Genomic DNA, 24182 nt, shown 5'->3' on the forward strand with positions numbered 1-24182 from the left:
AGAGTGCTCTGAAGCTCTGACCTGCGTTATTATGAGAAGGCAGAGAAAAGACTTGGAAAGGCGCTAAAATCACAGACATCGGTGTGACACTTCGGGAAACACCTGCAGGGTCTGAACAGCTGAGGACCATTTATATTTAGTTCTAATTGTTTAAGCTTACAATTACTTAACTAACATATTGTGTTCTCACCACAGCAGTTATATGTGGAAATCATGAAATCATTCACCACACAGGTACCTAGTTGTCAGCATGGTCTTTGGCCTCTCAGCCAGGGCTAACATAATGCTAAACTGATAGCATGGTGTTTTCCCTCCAAAAAGGACACTGTCAATTTTCTTTCAAGTCACAGGCTCTCCTTCACTTGGCAAGCAGTGGTTTCCCATTGATATAGCAAGTAAAAGGCTTCCTGCCCCTGCCTGCTATTCCCAAAACCTGGGACAAATGCCTTCATATTGTTGGTTTAGTCTCTTGTGATGCTAATGTCTGCCTGAGACCCTTGAGTCATCTATCATGGATGTCAGGAAAGCTGGAGCCATTGTGTTGGCCTACCACAAACAGGCACGTACATGCACACACACACACACACACACACACACACACGCACACAGGCACACACACACAAACGCATACTGGGCTGTGGTCTACATAACTTTAAAAGTGGAAGAAAACAAATAAGTTTGTGCCAACAGACTGAATCAAATGTTTATTAAAAACTGATAAATTATCTTGCAGACATATTTCTTGAGTTGTTATGAACAGTTGGAAGTGATGCATTTCACGCTGCAACAAAATATTGATTCATTTCATGATCCTTTTTTTGATAATATGATTAGTTGATATAAAAATCGCCAATCAGTGTTTTTACGACCTTAAGGTAAAATCTTCAGTTTGCCTGGTTTGTCTTACCAACAGCTGAAAACTCAAAAACTAAATGGTTATATGATTGTTTCAGCAGTGTATTAGATATTGGTTGCTTACTTTAGAAACTAGTATTGTTCAGAATTTGGTGATGTATATTAGACCTGTAACTGATGTAGAGTCCTATGATTTCCATGATGCAGAAAACACGAACCAAAGAGCAGAATGTGATAATAAAAATGACATCAACTGTAAAACTCAGAATACAGCAGAAATTGCACAAAATGTGGATGTAATTTATAAAAATCTGAGTTTTCCCTACAATTTTAAGTGTTTTTTTTTTTCCACAGCACCTAAGCCAAATGAACAGAAAAAAATATGCTGCTATTTTGTAGTGTCTCATACACACACGCACACACGCTGATGTTGGAGAGGGAGAGATCCGTTTGGTGAAAACTAGTGCCATGTTGTGTTACAGCAAATTCACTGATATTCATTTTTAATATTTTCAGAAGAAAAAATAAGTGGAATCTGGAAAAAGCTAAGATGGATTTCATAGGACCCTACAACGAGTGTTCATCTATAAAACGTCAGAAAACAATGAAAAATGCCCCAGTTTACTAAAACCCAAGGTGATGTCATCATGTCTTGTTCGTTTGACCGACAGTTCAAACCCCCCAAAATACTCCGTTTAGAATCAGCCAGTTGAATCAGTTATCTGAGGTGTAGTCTCAAAATACTGAAAGAGTGAGCACTGGATAACCTTCCCTTTCCCAAGCGGCTGTGAAGCATCTTAAACTATAATTTATCAAGGAAAAATGGGTATTAAATAGCATTAAATTACACCTAGATATAAATATACATAGAATATCAGATGTCCTCGGAAAGCCGGGCTTGTTGCTGTTATTCCTTGGTCCTGATCATTTTGATCATCTGCAGCCTGTTTCATTCACATTTCCAATATAAGCACTGTTTAACCAAATGAAAACAAGTGATGAATTGAATGAAGGGTTAATGATAGATCTGTCCTCACAGTCCGGGCAGCATCACATGTGTACTCTGTTCTGTGAAGCTGCCCTCTCAGGCCCTGCAGAGAGAGACAGCCGAGCGGTAGAAGCCACACAGATGTAGGCAATCTGCCGACTGATTCTCGGCCAGGCCCAGCGCCGTCTCATGGCAGAGTGCTGGGCCAGATGTGACTGTGGTTGTGCCTGCATTAGAAAAAAGTGCTGTTACAGGAAATGGATGCTTTTAAAAAGGGGGCAAGAAAAAAAAACTTGAGCAGAGCAGTAAAGTATTGTTCTTGCTGCTCAAAGGACGTAACCAAGCCAGTTAAATTGTTTAATATGCCATTACTAAAATTAGCCTCAGCGTTTATGTTACTCAGGTGCACAGAGGCTTTGTTGGTGAATTCAAAGACAAGTCTTTGTGTTTAGTTATGATTGGTGCTTTGAGGTTACCATGGACATTTAGAAATGTGAAAAAATGCCTTCTGTGGTACAGATTGCATTATCTGTTTTTCTATATTGATTTTGTAAAACCTGTTTTAATGCACAGATAAAACAATTCAAGTGGAACGTCGACTTAAGGTCGTGTTGACTTCACACCAAAGACCATTGTTAGAAGTAAGATGACATTTTTTCTCACTCTGTGTCTGATGGCTGAAAGATGACCTTTATAATCTCTGTTATTAATTTGAGCACGTTTGAAAGCTGAGAGATTTTTCAGAAGTATATGTTAGATTGTGGACAAATTAATTACAAGCCCTCGAACTTTTCAGCATGGTTTGTAAAAGCTTAATATGCAAATATCCTTTGAGAAACTGCGTGGAATCAAACCGGTCAACGACATAAAATTCATCTGCAGCTATTCCGCTGATCTGTTAATTGTTTCAGTCATTTTATTTAAGCAACAAAACTAAGCATTTGTTGGTTCCAGCTTTACTGAATGTGTTTGGGTGTGTGACAGTTGGTCAAACAGAAGAAGACATTTGAATATCCAAGGAGGGTTTTAGAAAGTTAAAAACATTGCACCTCTTATCCGAGGGGCTTCTTCAGGTCAGTGTTAGGGACTCCCTTGTATTTAACCTCTTAACCCTTCACCTCAAGTCCTTTGATGCCTCTTGGGTCGTCAGTGCTCCTGGCTGTGTAACCATGACCTGGATGACTGAGAATCTTCACAGACAAGACATCTGAATGTATCTCTGCAGGCTGTGGGAAACTACAATAGGCTTTTCCTAACTCAGCAACTCACAACACTGATTTTTAAAGGGAGTCTGGGGCTGATTTGCCGCCTCCTCAGATTCTGCATGCACAGGTTTTACTCTAGAGGATGGAGATCTGATCTCAAGGAGGATAACAAGATAACGTATGTGGATACAGATCCATTTTACAGATCTATATGTGGTGTAAAAGGGGAGTGATTGAGAATGCATGTTTTCGGGCCTTTGAATATTTCCAGCATAGCTAAAATAGTTTGATAACAGAGCATTTCTCAGAAATCATCAGCCGTGAAAGGTCAGATTTTGGTGTCAGTCCCTTAGATCTGAAGAGCAAAGGCTTCTGTCAGCACTCACTGCTTGAACTGATGTTCAGAAATCATTCAGGGTGTAGTCCATAGTAGGACTGTCATGAGAAATCCCAGTAAACCAGAACGCCATGTAAACCTAATCTGTGTTGCGTTTGGAGTAAATGGCATGACAGTTACTTTTCCTTCATTGAAACCACGTTCTCTTGTACATTTCTGTTCTATTGCGATGCTCTTTACATCAACAGGCTGATGGAGGGCATTGCTTTAAAAAATGAAAAGTGTAATGGAACAAGAAGCCCTGTAGTGGCTCTAATAGCTCTTACAGTTGAACTGACTAATGTTTGAACACAGTTTTGAGTTTGAGGGCATAAATGCTTTTTACAAATAACTGCACTGAATCACACTTTTATCAGTACAGAAGATGATCCCATTTGGTTTGGTGGTAAAGTGAGTTGGTAGTGAAGAGGAAAGGAGTCAAGGACAAGAACACAATTTAGTTGTGCTGGCTGTCTTCATTGTGGACCAGTTCTGTAAATGTTCAAAACATAGTGTCATGACCACTACAGATACCATCCATGGATTCTGACAGGTTGTTTGAGTAACCCACAATTGTGAATTATAATTGACATAATATGAAGCCAAACTGTGGAAAGAAAATGAAATCGTCTCATGAGTTTTTTCTTATTGTCATATGAGGCAGAAGGAGGCCAGATGTTGTTTACATGATGAATCTCAGCAAAACTCCCAAACATTCCCAGGATCCAACTTCTTAGTTGAGAGGATCTGTTGATTTTCTTTGTCTTATCTGATAGTAAATTGACCATCAGTGAGTGAGGGAATAAATTCTCAGTTTCTTCACAAGGTTGAGGATGATTCACAGTTTTGATTTTTTTTTTTTTTCATGCAAAGTACTGGAAGACTAAACATGATTGGAACATTATGTTTTTAGGATGAAAAGCCCTGAACCTGCATGCAAGGCCGTCAGTTACGCATAATCAAAAGCACAAGTTACCATGCTGCCATGTACTGTCAGTGCTAGATGCTTCAGCTAAGTCGAGCATGGACATCCAGGGTAATGCATATAGTGCAGCTATTCATGTCACAGTTTACCAGACTGCCTTGACTCAAGATAGCTAATGTAGTCTGCAATAATTTTGTTTCTCTTTAACTGAAAATAACCTTTTTGTGCATGTTGTAATAGCTCTACTGGTGCAAAAACAGAACTTTTAATGAATTGAATTAGTTCCATTTACTGTCCAGCCCTGCGCTGAGATCTGAATTGTTCGTTGTACAGAACAACCATTGGAAGACTTTATCATCGGCTTAAGAAAATTGTAATTTACATTTTTCACCATTTTTTGACCAAACAATGACTCTGACTTAATCCAGAAAATAAACATTAACATTAATCAATAATGAAGGTAATTGTCAGTTGCAGCCCTACTGTAAATGGATATATAAATATTCCCTTTAAATGGTTCTTTGGGGGCCGGGTGAAGGTATGGAGATGAGGTGGCAGAGCAGAGGCGGAATAGCAGAAACAAGACAGACAGTAGCTGTAGGAAGAGTTGTCTGAAGATACATTTTTCCTTTATTCCTTGGTTAATGTCTTGTTGTGGTAGTAGAGTTTAGTTCATAAAAAGTTGATTGAAATTGAGGTTATTTGTGAGTGAAGTGTCTCTGAGGTTGATCCACAGTGGACTGTGACCATTGTTACACACAACAGAGGGAGCCTGTCCCAGGTTCCTTAGAAGGATGCTGAGCTCCAAATTGGATTTCTGACTCAATAAGAAATCTGTTTTGGGATGGTCTGGAGAAAGTTGAGCTGCCATGTCTTTGTGGGGCTGCTGCTGGAGTGCCATTCATATGTGGCAGATCCTCCTGAGTCATTGAGATTCAGAGTTCACTCTGGCCTAGTGGAGGGGCTCCTCCAGCTGCTTAACAGCACATATCTGCACAGGGGTCAGACTATAAATATTTAATCCTTTTCCTGCTGCTTTGAGTGACAGGAACATCCCATAAAGAGTTAATTTTCTCAACCCTCTGCAGACCTTTGCTGCAACTGCAGGACTTTACTTTAGAACATCCAGAAACCGACTGACTGTTGTCGTAGTGTAGATCTTTCAAAACTAATATAAGAAAAAGCAAAGTAGACAGGACTGACCATAAGAAATCATGCCAATGACATGCTGCATTTGAGCTGCTGAGACTGATGGGCCCTAAAAGTAGAATCTTGTAGTGTTCATTTTGTTAACCATTCTTTTTTGCTCAGTCAACGCTATGAAAACAAAGGATGGAGTGTAATGACGGTGTGAAGGAGCGTGTGATCGTGGGAGTTGTTGTCTTCATTGTTGAACAAAGGCCGTTGCCAATGAAAATCTATCTGATGTGGCTAATGTTCATGGACGAGGAAATGCGTCGAAGTTTTATTCCTATGATGTTTAGTTGTCGACTTCCTTCCCCAGTCTGACGTATCATCTGGTGTTTCCTGTGTTATAGTTATAGCAACTAGAGGGAGTAAAGGAGATATAATGCAGTGACAGCCGACCAAATGAAACGCTCTGTTAAAGATAATGTAGGACACAACTCAACAAAATAAATATCATACAGTAGGTTTTGTCATTTTAGACATTTTAATGTGTAAATGTTACATATTTTATCTTTAAATAGATTAAAACTGTTGCTGTTTTTAATCAGAAACTTTAAATAATGTATCTTTTATACCCATTACAGCCTTATTGATGTAAATGCAATAAATTCACTTTATGTTAACATGACTTATTATTACTGTTTCTCTATTCTTTAGTACATAAAGACACTGAAACTTTTTCTTTTTTGGTTAAATATGATGTCTTGGCTTCATATTCAACATGGTTACACAGAACACATTAGTTTACAGCCTGTCTCTACCGAGCTCAGTTTCACTGATGGTGTTTGTGGCTCCACATGACTGCAGGGCCCCTCTGGGAAAATAATCTTGATTTGTGTTTAGTAGACACTGAAATCACCTGCTAACAAACAGCCAACAAACACAGTGTAAGATGTGAACTGTTCACACGGACTGTATGTGCTGCTGGTGCTGCAGAATGAAGGAGAAATATCTTCACTGTCTGTCGGTGACGTGCACACGCTTTCTTTAATGCACGTGAAGTCGCTGAAAATGGAATTAACATAAGATGGACAAAAATGGTGGGAATCTGAAATGTCGTGGCATCGTGAAAAATAGTTTATTACTTTTGGAAAGCAGATTTAAATCTTACATAAACTCGCACTGTGGGGACAAATCAGAGTTAGCATTGCAAATAATAAAATCAGCATATCCTCAGCCTAACAAGGCTAAAATTTATTATCAAGAAAAACTCTCTGCCGTTTTTATGCGTGGAAAACAATTTCTTTATTAGTTTGTGGAAATATATATATGTAGTTATTTAGTTGAATGTCACATTTTTGTCAGCAGTTGTTGTTGCAAACACTGGCCAGGAAAAAAATGCAGGGTAGCCAGGATCCATTGAGCTTTTTTTTTTTTTTTCAGCCTGGTGTAAAGAATGAATAATTCAACAGTAAGCAAGCTTTCAGCTGGCCATTTGTGTGCTTTGATCTAGGAATCAGGAGTTTGCATGAATGCCTGTATTGTCATGTTATGTTTCCACACTGTGTGAATTATTAAAAATAGTGCAGGCCCCCGCTTCATCTGGTGAAGTTTACACTGCAGGCGCTCTGGACAGGCAGGCTGGAATTGTAAATCCCCACATGATGTTTATTTGTCCCGTGAGGTCACATGACTGGGTTCGCTTTTGCTGGCCTCACCTAAACGTTCATGTTCAAATGAACTTTGGGGTTAAACAACTGCAGCTAGATGTCAAAGCCCACCCCACCCCACTCAGCGGAACAACAGTGTGTAGGTTTGGCCGGCATGCAGGTGCTGCAGGTGTCACAGATGTCAGATTGTTGACAAGTCTATACTCTTATGCTGCTTTTTATTTAAGCTCACAGGATTTCACCTTTTACTGTGATGGCCAGATGTTATACCAGCCTGAATACTCTATACTATTATACTATACTATACTGTACTATTTCTCACTATACATTTCCTGTGATTAAAATCAATGGCAGTTTTTGGAAGGAATTCATTTGCAAACTTCTCTTGCATCCATTGACCTGTAGCTTAAAGAAGGACAAGGTGTGAGGGAAATGTATGTTGTAGAGCTGCAACAGTTCAGAAACTGATTAGTCAGTAGACATAAAATTAACAAAGAAACAACTTTTCTCTCAAATTTCTTCTTAAATGTAAATGTTTTCTGGTTTTGTGTGATAGAAAGCTGAATATTTTGGGGTTTTTGGTAAGACCTTTTGAAGTCATCACGGAGAAGTTATTTTTCAGTATTTTCTGATATTTTATGGAACAAACAAGTAAACAGGTTGATCGTTAATTATGACTTTATTATATGAACATAATGGCATTTTGGGGTTTGCTGTACCCAGACCAAGCATGTTTGTCAGCTGGCCATCACAATGACGGTTTACGCTGCCTACCTCATGTTTCCATCATACAAACAGCATGCAACACGTCTGCTCTTTCATGCCTTTTGAGACGTCCTCTTGTGCTCTGTCACATTCTTTGTCGCGGTTGTAAAAAGAAAAGGCCTTTTCTTCTGATTACCTAAGAAACAGCTTGTTAACATGTGTGGTACGTTGTGGTCCTATTGTGTCATAACAAAAGTAAGGCCTTTAATTGATAATGAAGTGACTGTAGAAAAATGCTTCATTATATTGATGGTTTGGTGCATTTCACACAACAGTATTGTAGATCCATGGCATTGGTTGGCTACAGCTGGACACATAATTAGAGTGCCTCCTTACCTATAATTTGTGTAATAGTTTTGGTTGGCGGCATGTTATTACCATATGAAAGGGCTAAGCAGGGGTCATGTGCATTGCTGCAGCAATTAGAGCAGAGCTGAGGGCAGAAGAATGTTTGGAGCTGTTGTTAATTGGAAATCTCTACAAAGCTATGCTTTAATTATAATTTAGTCAGAGCCGCACTGTTTTAAACTCAATATATTCAGTTGCCATTATTTTCTGTAATAGTATGAACAGCTAGGTCTGTTTCCTTTCAAAGCGTCAGGCTTTGAAGAGAATGAGATTGAATTAGATTAATTTGAAAGGCTCTGCCGCTGTAGGTTTTTTCATGCTAATGCAACGTGGTGTTTTCACAGAGAAACTGCATCTGGTTTGTTTAGGAGACAAACATACCTTCTGATTTTCATCCACTGAAAATATGATTAGAGACCTTATAGTTTCCATCTTTGTGTTTGATTCCACGACTGTTACATTCACAGAAAACCTTGTGAATGAATGTGCGACGACTACTTAGAAAAGTTGTAATTATGAATTCTGAATAAAGCCACAGAGCCAGCTTTAAAAGCTCATCACTCACAATTCATATTTTCAGAATTTATTGACTTGTGGTTGAAAAAAAAATCAACAAAATGTCTAACTTGCCTTTTACGGTTTTTGACTGTGGCACGTAGTCTGCACTTGACTTTTCTGCAGCTCACCCTTAATTAATCACTCCTGCATTTTACATTCAGTCAGAGTTTTCACAGGAAGATTCAACTAACTGTTGATATTAGGAAAAAAACTAAAATGAAGAGCAATCACAGTCTATATGACAGCTTACAACCGAGGAGTCATAGAGGCTTTTACACACTCAGTATCTGACCCACACACAGCTGTGAACCTGACACCAGGACGGGTTTTTTTTTCCTGTTTTCTAAAGATTCCCACTCCTCCTTTGATATTTTGACTTCATCTGTAAATGTCCTGTTGTTGTCTATTTAAAACACATTTCGTGTTTTCCTGTTCACGCAGGTCGAAATGAGCTGATAGCCAGATACATCAAGCTTCGGACCGGGAAGACGAGGACTCGGAAGCAGGTAAGACAAGAGAGGAGACGTCTCTGTCGCACGAGCATCAGAGGGCTGTCAAATGTGAATGTGTTGCCTTTGTTTCTGCAGTAGAGAAACAAAGATGGAGAATCACACAATGCTTAGCTGTCCAGGAGACGTCTGAGGCTGAGAAGGCCCCTGTCACTGCTGTGTTGCATGAACAGATGTCCCTGGATTATGACATTCCCAAAGTCGTTGCTCTTACTTGCACTTAGTACGCATATAAAAACTGCAGTTGTAGTCGGTTTGTACAGGAGAAATTGATTCTTTAATTTCCCATTTTTAAAAGCTTTTACATATAAGCTGCCAACCTTTCACTTAAAATTCAGCCTTTCATTTTCTACAATAGAGTAGTTATGTAATGCAGCATCATTGTCATTTGAAAAGAGAGCATCCACTGTAGCTCCGCCGTGCAAGTATTCCTCCTCATGACTAAATCATGGAGGTCGTGCACTTGGCCAGAGTGGAAGCCTTTATTAGTAGGAAGGTGGAAGCCTTAATAGATTGGCACCGTCTCTGTAGTCGCTGCAGTCAGTGTTGGAGAGTGCATCCTGTAACCAGCAACACACAACGTGCACTGCAGACACACAACTCTCACCACAGAGTTGAGCTCGGATCCCTGAATCAAACTCATAATGTATATCATGTAAATGTAATATAATAATATAGAATTCAGGGCTTTTTCTCTTGTTTGTGTATCTCATAGGAGTTGAAGCACTCCAATAAAACAGCGGATACAGTTGATTCTTGTATTCAAATGACCTGATGATGCTTCACTAACCCACTGACTGATCGTCCCTCTAAACAGGAAATTCCCTGTATGACCACTGATTTGAGTCACAATGATAAACAAGCCATTGTCTACAGCGACATTCGATCACTGTGTGTGTGTGTGCGTGAATTGATTAGTCTGGACCAGAAAGGCCGTGTGTTTTCTCTCTCTGTGACTCTTCTGCTCTGCAGAGAATCAGAAAGAGAGTAGAGAGAGTTGTTTTTCACAGCTACACCAAGAAACACACCTATTTTTATTGTTACTTTAGATGTGTGTTGTGTGGAACTGCTCTGTTATTTATGTGACGGCTAAAAGTAATAAGTATATTAGAGCTGAAATGGTATTTTTGGTCAAGATGAAATTGAGCAGCAGCAATTTTGATAATCAAATAATAGTAAAGTTCTTTGCAGAAAATGTCTAGTTTCATCTTCTCAAATGCTGCATTTCACTTGTCTTTTCTGCCATTTGAGTATGTCAGCTTGGGATTTAGGAAATTCTGTATTTTCTGCCATTTATAGCATAAACAATTAATCACTTAATTGAAAACAATCATATGTTTATTGAAAATAAAAACAATAATATATGCTTGAAAATAGTGGAAAATTCCCAGCGTGATGTCTTAAAATGTCTTATTTTGTCAGACCAACAGTCTAAAGTGCAACGATGTCAGATTTCTAATAACAAACACAGACAATAAAAGAGCTGCAGATTAATATTCTGACAACCAGTAAATAATTGTTTCTGCTCTGGATTATGGATCGACCTGCAAATATGTAAATAATATGAATATTCACCAGAGGAAGCATTTGATGCTGCCCTTTCTGTTAAATACCCCTATCTCTGCCAGAAAACTCACCTTGGGTGTGATTTGTGTGGTGAGGGGTGGGTTTACGTTCTCCTCCAACGTAAACCCACCCCTCATACCTGTCACCAATGCACATTACTTCTCTTCCAAACTACTTCTTGCACTGCTGAACGGTCCACGTGAGATATCAAATAATTTCGAACTGTGCTGACATCAGGGGTAAACTTGGCCGTTGAAATGCCTCGCCCAGGTCCCATAAGACCACTAGACCAGCCAATTCTCATTCAGCACACAGCAGATCACATCTGGGTGCTCTTAATGTGTGCTAAAGGGGCCTGCATCCTCCTTAATCAGTTCACTTAAACGACGACAACACACAGCATAACGCTTTATTGGCTGTTAGCTTGGTGTGTGGTTTGGAGATGCTTCTGTCGTGCACATTATCTCCTTCAAGTGTTTTTTTTTTTCTTTAAACACAGAAATGTATAATCCACTACTTCTCTTGTTTTTTTTTTTCCGTTTTCTCTTTTTTAATGGAGGTGTCTAGTCACATACAGGTCTTAGCAAGAAAGAAAGTTCGAGAAATCCAAGCTGCCATTAAGGTACGTCTGGCTTTGCCCAGTTGCAGGGGGCTTTTCATTGCCATGGTTACAGGCTCTTCCTTTGTTTTCCTCCCCTCCCCTACCCTGCAGGTGTCTAGTCACATTCAGGTTCTTGCCAGAAGGAAATCTCGTGAGTTTCATTCCAAGCTAAAGGTATGCGCTTTTCTGCTTTTGGGCTTGTTGGTTGCTGTGCTTCTTGACTTCCTGTTTCCCGTGGTGACAGAGTGAATGCCTGGCGCTCTGACTCCCCCTAACCCAAATCCTCTGCTGACTGAATTCTGTTCAGATTTTCTAACACCCCCCCCCCCCCCCCCCCCCCCCCCCCCACACACACACACACACACACACACACACCTTCTCAGTCCATCCTCACCCGTACTCAGACATGCTGTCACTGTCCTGTCTACTTTCATTTACATTTATTCACTTTTCACTTCACTTTTCATGATGGACCTTTGCTTTGAGAGCAGCTGCTCATCATTTCCATGACTAAAATAATAATAGTATAATAATAATAATAAAATCGATTAACATGAAGCATGTCAAAGAAAAAAAAATTCTACTACTAGCTCTTTTTTTAATTATACAACAGGCTGACAGATACTGGTTTGAGTTTGATACTGATATTGAGGGTTTAAAAAAATGAACATATATTGGCCAATAACGTGCAAAAAATCTTAGTTATGTTTTTTAAAGAATTTACAGTATGTACTGGGCTAAATGCTAACATCAGCATGCTAACATGCCCACAGTAACAATGGTAATATACTAGGTATAATGTTTACCATGTTAACTGTCGTAGTTCTGTGTGTTAGCATGCTAACATTTGTTAATTAACACTAAACACAAAGTACAGATGAAGTTCAGCAGATATTTGGTCATCAACCAAAGTATTGGACAAACTGATGTTTTGACCTGAAGTCAGGGTATCACTGAAGTAATTACAATTCCTCTTCAGGGAAACATGAACTTGTGAACCAAATTTCACAGCAATCAATCAATAAAACATTGACAGTTGTTGAGATATATCACTCAAAACCACAAACACAAACCTCACAGTGGTCCTAGAGGACAGGTCAGGTGGATCACTCAAGTCAATCGGGTTCATCCTGTGGGGAATGTGAATGTTTGTGCCAAAGCAATCTGTTTAAAATGTGTTGAGATATTTCAGTCTAAAGTGGTGGACTGACTGGCTGCTAGCTTGGCCCTTTGGTAGAGAAAACTATTTCTAAATAACATCCAAAATATTCTTTCTGCTTACTTATACACCAATACCAAACATAAGTGAACACCATCCAATAAAACGGCCCTGTTTATTTACTGGCCAGACTCTGACTTTTACTCCACATACAGTATATTTGCAGTAATTTAGAAAAAACAAAATCAGAGTGCGCAAATGTCAGGAAGCATGCTGGCATTGGCTGTTGGTGAGTGGCTGAGAGCTGAGGTCCGAGGAAATCGGACTGATGGCGGCTGGCTGCTTTCTGAAATGCCCTCTCTGCTTTCTTTTTCTCCCTTCAATCAGTTGATAACTCAGACTCTCACAGCGCCATGGCTGTCGGCCGCCTTCCTTCCTCCTAGTTCAGATGTCATTTCAGAGCGTTCTTGTCAGTTATTTCAGCAATAGTGAAATCTGTTAAAATCACCGAAGAAAGCTTTTCAGAATGACAGATTAAAATGGGAGAAAAGCATTGTGAAAGAAGTAATCTTGTATAATATTGACCTGTAATTTAAGGTATTTTATGAAGTAATGCTTGTATATCAAAGGACACTCCGCCCATGTGCCATTTTCTTCTTTTCTTGGGGAGCCGACTATAGGTTTTGACTTTCACACTTTTGCTCGACTCCCAGTATTCAACACGAATTAATGACCCCTCATTAATCTGTGTGTATGTGTGTGAGTGAGTGAGTGAGTGTGTGTGTGTGTGTGTGTGTGTGTTGAGAAACAGAACGAGTCAGATAGGCAGCTAGCCACATGAATGCCTGGTCTTTCAAGGGCACAGGCGGCTGTCTGAAGAAAAACAGACAGCTTTTGTATGAATCCCTGTCTTTTCTCATTTAAAGCAAATTGGAGTTCAGGGGCAAAGAGAAATACAAGTGTGCCCTTCATTTAAGGGGGCATCAATGAAAACCTGCTGTTTCTGGTCTTGTCTTTGGCATTTTAGTGAAAGAACAGTCATTGTGTTACTTATTAATTGTAGAGAGCAAGACCCCCCGAGACTGAGGATAATTTGTAAATACATATTTCATAATCCTTTTGTTATTCAGTGTTCATTACTCGTCTGTGATGTGTGAAGAACGCTTGTTATTCTCAAAGTATTTTTTTTTTTGCCGATGTTCGGACTTGTAACGCTAAGACCTTTTCATGCATAGCTCAGACTTTAACTGTTTTAATAATATTGAATTACTGAGTAAATGTATCACAAATGTACAATAAAACCATGTTTGTTTGCATTTAGGTTACAAGTATGGTAAGTATTTATTTTCTGTTTGTGACGCTGTTTCTGCCTTTATTAGGGGCTGCCTCGTCCTTCAGCTGCTAGTTTTGCATTTGTGCTCTTGCCATAGTGACACAATAGCTGCTGCCCAGTGTTTTCCCAGTTTATCCGTGTCTCTTTGTGTCATCATACTATTATCATACTGTAGCTTGACTCTGCTCCACCAGCATCTATTGCCAGCATGCGTACCTTTTAGCTTCTGCCACCAGTGAGTGTGCATGGGTTTGCTCGTGTGTGTGGGTTGCCCAAGTGTGCACTCTGATACAGTGTTTACACAGAATTTAGCAGGTTCAGTATGACTTTAAATAACTTTGCTAATACAAATTAACATATGACTTCGTCCAAAACAACATACGTGTAGTGCGCTTCTGCAGGCTTTTGTAGTTCTCTATGAATTACTGTTCCGTCAATTAAGCATTGCCATTCACAACTAATGTAGATATATGTTGATCATTTAAAAACCTCTTGTCCAAAGATTAAAGAAAAGGAACTACCAGTAACTGGAGCGATGAAAGACTCTTAACCAAGTGGGATTTGTGTCCTTCAGTTTTACTTGAGAAATTCTTCACAATGTTTAGATGTGTTTTGACAAATGCAGCCTTGATAGAAGTGCTGCTGCATGAGTATTTTAGTGGTAGATTAGTCAACAAGCAAACTTACATTTAAGTGCATACCTCTGCCAACCATTATATATTGGAATTCAATTGCCATTGTTTGACACATTCCTTTATAAAAGCCTACACTTAAATAGCAACGTAGATGCATCTTCTTTTAACCTGCTTGCTGTTTACTGTTGTGAGAGAGGTCAGTGGTGCTTTCAGTGTGTTGTTGGAGTCTGGTTGTTGCTACCTCTGCAACATGTCCCACCTCCCCCCTTCTGTGTGAGTGCTAAGCCTTTTGTGACTGCTGTTAAAGGACCAAGCAGTGAAGGACAAAGCGCTCCAGAGCATGGCCTCCATGTCCTCGGCTCAGATCGTCTCTGCCACGGCTATTCACAACAAGCTCGGACTGCCAGGCATCCCGCGCCCAGCCTTCCCTGGAGCAGGGGTAAGACCCTCGTCGGCACCCCACTATTGATCAGTCCTGTCCAGCTTCACCCAGTGCAGCCATGGGGACAACCACGCCGACACCCTGGCCAAATCACATTACACACCACAGCTTTGCACAACTGCCCCTATCAGATAAGCACATGATCAAAAGGAGTGGTAGATAACCTCGTCCACATGGAGCTAAGAGACATTTTGATCTTGTTGTTAACAGCTGCTGACAATTGGATGTTCTTTGTTGTCTGTTTATCTAGTTATGGCAGGGCATGATATCGACTGGTCAGCCAGGATCCTCACAAGAGTAAGTATCATACTTTGGTGTCAGAAAAGAGAACTTAAACTGTCTTCAAGCAATAAATTCAATATATTGTGCTATGGTAATGTTTTTTTTTTTTTTTTTTTTTGTTCTGACAAGTCTGTCATTTTTCTGTTTCAGTATAAAGCCTTTCACCCAGCAAGCCTATCCCATCCAGCCAGCAGTCACAACAGCCATTTCAAGTGAGAATTTACCTTTTTAAAAATCTTTCAAGGCAAAATGAGGCCAAAATGCACATCACACTGAAGCTGAAAATGTTTAAATGCATCTCCACCCTAACGTCTTTGTCATACAAAGCACCAAACACAAACATGTGGCAGCTGTTTATTGTGTTCAGGCTCACTCCATCTCCACGTGTGCATTTTCCTGCTTGGTATAAAGCATTTCAAGCCTCCTCAGCTGTTAAATCTGTTCTTTAATCTTACTGTGAGAATTGGCAGTTTGTCTCTTTGTAAAACACATATGTTGGGTAGAGAGAGGTGAAACTGCTTTGGAGATGGCCACAACAATAAAAGCTGGTTTTGATACTTTGAACCTTCCTCCTACATTTCCCCCCAGAGCACCTTTGTGCAGTGAGGCTCCAGGAGGGAGGATGAAAGTTAATGTTAGGTTTTGAGGATCTGGTTTGAGACCAAAATTAAATCAATTTCAGTAACAGCCGTTTTTAATCAGTTACATTTTTTTTTTTTAATTAACAGCCACAGTTTATTTTTAGCACTTTCAAGCACTTAATGCTGCTCGAATTTCAATCAAAATCTAACAATCAGGAATCAACTGCAGAGAATCGTGTGATGCAACACATTCAGGAATATCTTCTTTCTCTTAGAACTTGCCATAAAAATTAGAAGAAAATCCACCGTTCAATTCAGTCATGCACAGACAGCTGATTTATTCTTACCCATGTTAAGTTTCTATGATTTAGGATTGATTTTAAATCGATGAGAAATGATCTATTTTTATATCTGAAACCAATCTGTTGGCTGTTGATCGAGAATTCACAGAGACATGTGATGTCATTTTGTATCAAATAAATCAAAAGACTGCTCTTTATTACACCAGAACACAAATGGGATAAAAAAAAAAATGATGATGTTGAAAATAACTGTTGGAATTTTTTTACATTTTTTATTTTTCCCAGTTTCAGTTTGTTATTTCTTGCCCCAAACATTTTGGAAATAAGAAAATATGAATGAATCAGTACTTGTTGTGATGACAGTCCAGTATGTTTATGTACGTTATTGCTATGCTATGGCGCACAGCTGTAATTTGCACATAAATAAGTAGAAATAATGAGAGCTGTTGCCAGTAACAACACCAGGACAACATAAACAAACCTGACTCGCAACAGATGTCCCTAAAACCTCAAGACAATATCTCGAACATGACATCACAAGTTTTTTTGTTATAGCGTCTTAAAAATGAACGTGTCCGTGCTGTGCTGTAAAACGAGCCACAGACAGGATGGATCTTTTATTACTGTGGTGTTACTGCAGGCTACGAGCCCACAGCAGCTCCAGCTCCCACGGCACCCGCATGGCAGGGCCGCTCCATCGGCACATCTAAACTCCGATTGGTGGAGTTCTCGGCCTTCCTAGAGCAACAGAGAGACCCAGACTCAGTGAGTGGAGCATTATACTAAAGCATGAAATATCAGTATCTCATGGCGTTCATTCCCACCTCTTATCACCCAGTCCTTTCCTCTATGAATACACTGGGACATGTTCCAAGGCAGAGAGTCAGCTGAGAGGAGGCCAACACAAGCTGAGAGGGGAGAAGCCTGGCCTGTAGGGACACACAGCATGAAAACCTGCAGAAATAATGAGAGACTGTATATTAATCAGTTCCTTAAAAGGCATGCCAAGACTGTATCTCGCTGCAGACTTCAGCTCAGTGAGACGATCCACAGACTCCCCGAGTGTGAGTTGACTAATCAGCGGCTTCAAGGCTGTGTCTCACACTTCTTGTTTGCTCTGGCGTTTTTTTTTTTTTTTTTTAAATGTTTGTCCACATTTTCCTCTGCACTTTCTTTTGGTATTAATCCAGCATGACAACAGCCATTAATCTTACATTCAGCTTAATGCTTGAAATTGTCGCATTTGCCCTAAAGGCTACATGCTGAAGAGACTGCTCTGTGAGCTTTTAAACTGAAGTGCAGCACCACATGACGGGGTTTCATACAGTCACCACGAGTTCAGCGAACCTCTGAAAACCAAATGTTATTCTGCTTTTTTTGCTGCTTCTCTCTGCTTCTCTGCTATGCATCATGGATTTGAGGTTTAACGGCCATCATTTTTATTCACTTTGTAAAATCAAATCCATATATTCTCAGTTTGGAATAGAGCAAACCTAAATATATATAATATATAGGTGCTATAATATATAAATATATATATAAATATAAAAATATATATATATATATATATATATTTTTTTTTTTACAGGTTGATTGTACTTACCATTGGTGCAGAAATATAGCATTTCATGTTAATTATGCTCATCTAGTGTTTTAATACTTGATTTAATATTGGTCAGTATTTGTGCTTTCACAGCTTTCTTGCCTATAATAAAGTCAAAACTTCAGCTTGTAGAATTTGGGTGAGGCAGCCTGGCATTCCCAGCTTGGTTTAATACAAATGAGGGGATCAGTTTGTTTTTGGCTTTAGTGGAGCAGAATGTAATGCTACCTAATTTGTACATCATAAAACAAAAAAGCTCCCTAAAACCATGCAGACAGCCAAATAAAAAGCAATGTTGCATAGGGTTATTTCCCATCATCAGAGTGTGCTGTTACCAATCTAATTCTAACTACCGTCTGCTTATTACGGTGGTTATTTGTCAGAACTGGTTTATTTTATTTCAGTAAACATACTGTGTTGATGATACCTGGATATTGGTTTATAATACAACTACAGATCTAAATCAAAATGATATAATCTGAAATAGAGCACCATATTTTTTAGTTATGTTTCTAAGAATATGTATGTACTTTTTTTTTCAGTACAACAAGCACCTATTTGTACATATCGGACAGACAAATCATTCCTACAGTGACGCCCTGCTAGAGTCGGTGGACATTCGTCAGATTTATGACAAATTCCCAGAAAAGAAAGGAGGGCTGAAGGAGCTGTACGGAAAAGGTCCCCAGAATTCCTTCTTCCTTATAAAATTCTGGGTGAGTAGAATTTGCTGCAGCTTGATTGTATTTTCCGTGCATCAGTCTTAATATCGTTGTGAATCCTGTTCAGTAAGGGTCTGTTCAGGTTCGTCTTCAGTGATTGGCTGTAATCAGTCTACACAGAGAAGACTGCTCTCTTAATGTTTGCAGATTGCACTCTGCTGTGTTTGGACTTGCATAGCAGGAGAGCTTTTGATCAAAGCACTCGCTAATTCAATGTAATATCTCCAAACAATGGAGTGACCTGGTTGCACTCCTAATGGCTGTTTAAACATTGCATGTATTTCCTCCCTGATGCAAAATGCTAACTAGCGGCAGCCAACAAAGTAGGACCGTATGCACTTGGACCAAGTCCCCTCAAATTCCTTTTGAAGTGACCGGCCAATCTAAATTTCAAATGAAAGACAGAATCTGCACAATAATGAATGTATAACTGCTTTGCTTAATGAAGGAGGAGAATGTTGTAGGAGGATGTCTCCTCTTTTTGTATCCATAATGAACAGGATGTTGAGGGCATAGAAAGGCTGCCCTCCAGGAGCTGGCCCGTTCAACCTTGTAAATCAGTCTTTTAACGTAACTTCATTTAATCCTCTTTAGAATCTTCATTCTAATATGGACACATTAACATGCGTATTCAGATGTGGCTGGGATCTTCTAATTTGATATGTGATGTACATGTTTAATCTCGACGGCTCTTGACCAGTGACAAAGAAATTCTTAATTTAGAGTTAAAGTTACATTTTCAGCTGCTACGTTTAAACTTAATTCTGTCTTCTGATAAAAGGCCAAGCACAGACATGTCTCAGTTCCATAGAATACACTGTATATACAACTGTACACTGTATGTACTATACACACTGTACTAAAAACGCCGCTGCCAGTTACACTTAAAGCTTCTACAATGAATATTTTTATAGTGGCAATGTATGAAATATTACCTTGATTTAATTTTCTGATGTGAACATATATTACTTTAGAAAAGCTTAATAAATACAACAGAGCTATGCTATGAAAAAGGTACATTTTTCCAGTGTCTTTGACAATGTGCTCAAATAATTAAGTTCTAGGAAGCAGTGAGAGAGCGTATCCACGACATATTATCCATACAAATACCTCTAGACCCACAGTTTTTCAGCCTTTATGAGGAAAGTACATATCACGCTAAAGTGAAGAGAGATGTTTTTAGCTTTCTCTTAAAAATATTTAGTGAACTGGCTCCCCTGATATCTATAGGTAGTGTGTTCCAGAGCTTTGGGGCTTAACTAACAAACGCTGCATCACTGATTTTCTTTTGGCTGTTGCTGGAAACCTCCAATAAACCAGCAGCAGATGATTGCGGTGCTCTGGCAAGTAGTGAACAAGGGATTTAGCAATGGGTTAGGGTTAACTTTTTGTTAAAATCAATGAAGACTGGAAAAAAAATACTTTGATTATTAATGTTAAATGTGTCCTGTATCATGCATCAAATGAAAATGTGAAAACAAAGTGATAATATGAAAGGGTTCACGTTTTTTATCTGCCAGGCCCACAATTTAACCGATTCAGTTAACTCTCACCATTCTCATGGCGTCATTCACCTCAGCAGCAAACAGCAACAACATTTAGCAGCTAAAGAGCCAGATATTTCCCTCAGGAGCTGGTGGAGACCACAACTGAGCTAAAAGGAGACTATGAGACAACTCCAAATAAGCAACTGTTTCCTAACGCTGATGCCACATCAACTTAAAAGGTGATGACATATCAGTGTTGTGTTCACTGCTCCCTGGGAGACCAGTACGCATCAAAGGCAGATCCAGATCATTTCCTCGTCTTTTTTAGTGCACTGTATTTTGTCACTTTTCCAAAGTGAACACAATACTTGATCAACACCTACTGAGAATTAGCAGGCAGTGAAAAGAGCATTTTTTTGATATTGTGTACATGTCAGCCAGTAACAAGAAACTGCAGTACAAAAATCCCAAACTGGGTTGAGATCATTTTCCATGACGTAGTTTGTCCACCAGAAAGCAACTGTAAAATGTCCACTATATGTATTTCAGTAATTCTTCCGTATCAAGATTGTTTGCTTTATCTGATTTTTCTAAATATCCACAGCACATCTTGTTATTCTGTTTTTGAGCCGACTCATGACTTTTGTCATGGGGATCATCTGCACTGTTGAGTAGATAGGTATGGTTACTGGTCATATTATGGTCTTGTTTTGGGGTTGCCCACAGATTACCATCCTAAACGTTTCACTGGGTGTGTTATACAGCCCAAATCTTTGCCACTTTCCATTGTCGCCACAATTATTCCCCATGTGAGTGCACTGTATTTACCCGTTTTAAATGGTTCAGTGTATTGTTTATTCCCGTAAACCCTAAACGCATTAATCCTCACAGAACGCCCTGTTGTTCTCTGGCTTCCAGGCTGACTTGAACTGCAACATCCAGGATGACACTGGGTCTTTCTACGGAGTCACTAGTCAGTACGAGAGCTCAGAGAACATGACCATCACGTGTTCAACGAAGGTCTGCTCCTTTGGGAAGCAGGTGGTCGAGAAAGTTGAGGTACGAGGTCTTTCCATCCTGTGAGTCCCAGCAAGTTGCTGCTGAGTGTTGTCCTTCATCTCTGACTTTTATTAATAATTTTGCTCTTTTTTCCTCAGACTGAATATGCACGGTTTGAGAACGGACGCTTTGTCTACCGGATAAGCCGGTCTCCCATGTGTGAATACATGATCAACTTCATCCATAAGCTAAAACATCTGCCAGAGAAATACATGATGAACAGCGTGCTGGAGAACTTCACAATCTTATTGGTAATCACCTCACTGACCTGCGTGGCCGAGAGCCCTCTCCAGGACTCTCATTCTTCTTCTTCTCTTTGGTGTCAGGGTGTGTCGGTGGCTCCAGCTGGCTTTATTAAAAAAAAAAAAAAGAAAGGTGTGGGGGGTTGACAGGGCCTTCAGATGACTTCCTCTCACTGGTCCTGCATTGCTCTCATTCCACAGGGGATGAAACACAGTGTGCGGAGCCTCATTATCTGCAGGGGAAAAGGGAGGATAAGAGGGGGCAGGAACCCCTGTTATTAGCCATCACATGGGGTCTTAAAGGGTCTTTCACCGCAAAGAGAAAGCAAAAACAAATACAGGCATATGTGGGGTTTAGTACGCAAAATAGCAACCGGGATGCAAAAGCATCTTAACGCTAAGATTATCATAAAATCCATCTTAATATTTTTAAGCTTAAGAAGTGTCCCAACAGCATCACGAGATGCTTTTAGAAATGACTGTAGATCAGTGAGTGCCTGCTTCCTGTTCAAAGGGGGCAAACGACGTCTTAAGAAGCTCAGACAGCTGCAGGAGGAACTGAAAAAAACACATTCAGGTCAAGTTTTAAACTGCGTCTTTATACCTGAACTTTCATCTGACTGTTGAAGCCGCCGAGTGATGTGAAATGGTGATGTTTAGATTTGACGTTTTTCTGTGTTTTCTGTTTGTAAAATCCGGCACTTCCTCTTTACTTATTTTACAGTGTGCAGTCCTTGTCTGCTGGAAAGTGACCATGTCCTCTCTTGCAGGTGGTGACGAATAGGGACACCCAGGAGACACTGCTATGTATGGCGTGTGTGTTTGAAGTTTCAAACAGTGAGCACGGCGCCCAGCATCATATCTACAGACTGGTCAAAGAATGAGAGGCTCCGAGCCCCCCCACCCCACCCCATCCCCCCCTCTTTTCATAGACTTTCCAACCTCAAAACAAGTGGCAGTGCCTCTACCTGAAAGTCACACCTACAATGCTTTTTGGTCATGGTATCGGGTGAAGTCAGTTGTTCTAAATTTGTTTTAATATAAAGTGTCTGTTATTTGACTGCAGCTGTTGATTGCGGTACAGTTTTATGTTTAAATGTGGGAAATCTTGTTTAAAATGCGTTGAGTTGGTCTTCGTTGGGTATAAATGTGGCCGTTCTTAAGGAATTTACTAGATTCATTTGGTAAATGGAAATGTGTGTGTCGTCTGTTTCTGCTTTGTCATGTAGACTAAGAAAAAAAAAGGATGCTGGCCTTTTCTCTCAGCAACCTGACGTGGTCCGTGTAATCTGTTTGAGTGTGTTTTGTATGTCTGTAGTTCATGACTTTGTGAGCGTACATATTGTCGACATACAGACGTGCACCCACAGCCAATAGATTTTCCAAAGAAACAAAACTAACACAACACTACAAAGACAGTAGTTGGACGTAAGTGGTCGTGAGTATTGCAAAATTACTGCTATTTCTTTAAAAACAACTCAGCTTTCAGTCGTATATTTATCCCTGTTTGAAGCACTCCAAGTCTTAGACACTAACAGAATGAATGCACTGTGAAAATTCTGCAAACATTTTGCATCTGCTCCATAAACGTAGATAGTCGCCTGCACCACCACCGTTTCCGTTCTGCGAATGAGTCTTTTTCTCTGTGACAGCTGAGGGGAGAATAATTCGGCTTTTGACAGGTGACAGCATCTTAAAGTGACTCTCATCGTGTCCAGAAGCTGCTTGTTCCCCTCTCTGAGCTTGCCTTAGTGATGCTTACTTTTGTCCCCTGGTAGATTTGTGGTTTTAGAACAACAGCGTAAATAGTCATAACACTACACCACTTGCAGACCGCAGGCTTTGGTCAGAATGCTGTATGCCCCCCCCCCCCCGAAGATTCTCAGAATATCTCCCCCCCCTGGGATCGACGTGTAAAAACTCAAGCCAGAGTGTTGCTGCCTTCACACTATGTTCGCATGTTTCTGTGGCCTACACTGATCCCCAGCCTTAAACATGTTATAGCTGTGTGAACTCCCAAAAGATGCCACTAAAACTGTGATCTCTACGCGGGAAGACTATTTACACGTTTGCTTTGTGTAAGAACTTCACAATATTATCTGCCAAAGTGTAGATGTACAGTGCCTTAGAATATACTCTAACATTACCCTTTGCTTTGTTTTAAGTCTCAAATCAGTTCTGTGGATGAAACAGGCAAAAATGACTCACCGGTATATTACTTGGTACATCTCCACATCTGAGAAACCATGTTTCTTGTAATTGGTACACTTTGTTGTAGTTAAGCGGCAGTACTCTTCTGTTAAATTATCTCAACAGTACCACTTACAATACAGGTTTTATTTTTATGTCCTACAACATCAGCCTTTTTCAAAGAGTGTACTATAAACAGACTGACTGCCTTTCCTGTTGTACAAGACCAAAAAATACAGAGATTCAGTCAATCTTTTGTCATGTCCTGCATGGTAGCAAGGAAGTGCCTTTGGTTTAAAATTTCCAGCTTCAAAAAGAGAAACAGAAATTAAAAATGAAATGTTGCTAGACCAAAAATGAGACGCAAGTGAAACCAATCACCACATTGCCTTTTCAAAGGGTTGTAATGACAACAGGGGAAAGCTGGTTACTGGAAAAATAAAGAAATGATATATTCACTTTTTTTTTTTTTACATTAGAAATTGATTTGACAAATGATGTATTTGATGAAAACCTACGTCTGTGCTCAAGGTCAAAGACCTGCTGACAACATTACAGCCGCCGACTGCACGCAGGATGTCAGCTCGTAGAAACACTGCAGCCATCTGCTTCGTGCACACTTGCAGGTTCAAGTGTTTTTGTTTTTTTTTT

The 24182-nt window shown here is 39.8% G+C and overlaps 1 protein-coding gene across 8 annotated transcripts in view; it reads left to right on the top strand.

The window, feature by feature from the left end:
- tead1b (TEA domain family member 1b) overlaps positions 1-24182 on the top strand; it is a 48130-nt gene extending 23948 nt beyond the window's left edge. Inside the window, exons 4-15 of one of the 8 annotated variants that reach the window (XM_076728483.1) lie at positions 9260-9324; positions 11453-11515; positions 11606-11668; positions 13975-13986; positions 14929-15060; positions 15314-15360; positions 15496-15557; positions 16869-16993; positions 18374-18547; positions 20959-21099; positions 21198-21350; positions 22112-24182. In XM_076728483.1, coding sequence (XP_076584598.1) covers positions 9260-9324; positions 11453-11515; positions 11606-11668; positions 13975-13986; positions 14929-15060; positions 15314-15360; positions 15496-15557; positions 16869-16993; positions 18374-18547; positions 20959-21099; positions 21198-21350; positions 22112-22225 — 1151 coding nt within the window. In that variant the 3' untranslated portion in view covers positions 22226-24182. Of the gene's footprint in view, positions 1-9259; positions 9325-11452; positions 11684-13974; positions 13987-14928; positions 15061-15313; positions 15361-15495; positions 15558-16868; positions 16994-18373; positions 18548-20958; positions 21100-21197; positions 21351-22111 lie in introns of all 8 variants that reach the window. The other 7 variants (XM_076728458.1, XM_076728506.1, XM_076728492.1 and 4 more) reach the window with 7 other exon arrangements.

This window comes from Chaetodon auriga, chromosome 1 (assembly GCF_051107435.1).
Source record: "Chaetodon auriga isolate fChaAug3 chromosome 1, fChaAug3.hap1, whole genome shotgun sequence".
NCBI classification, from domain to species: domain Eukaryota; kingdom Metazoa; phylum Chordata; class Actinopteri; order Chaetodontiformes; family Chaetodontidae; genus Chaetodon; species Chaetodon auriga.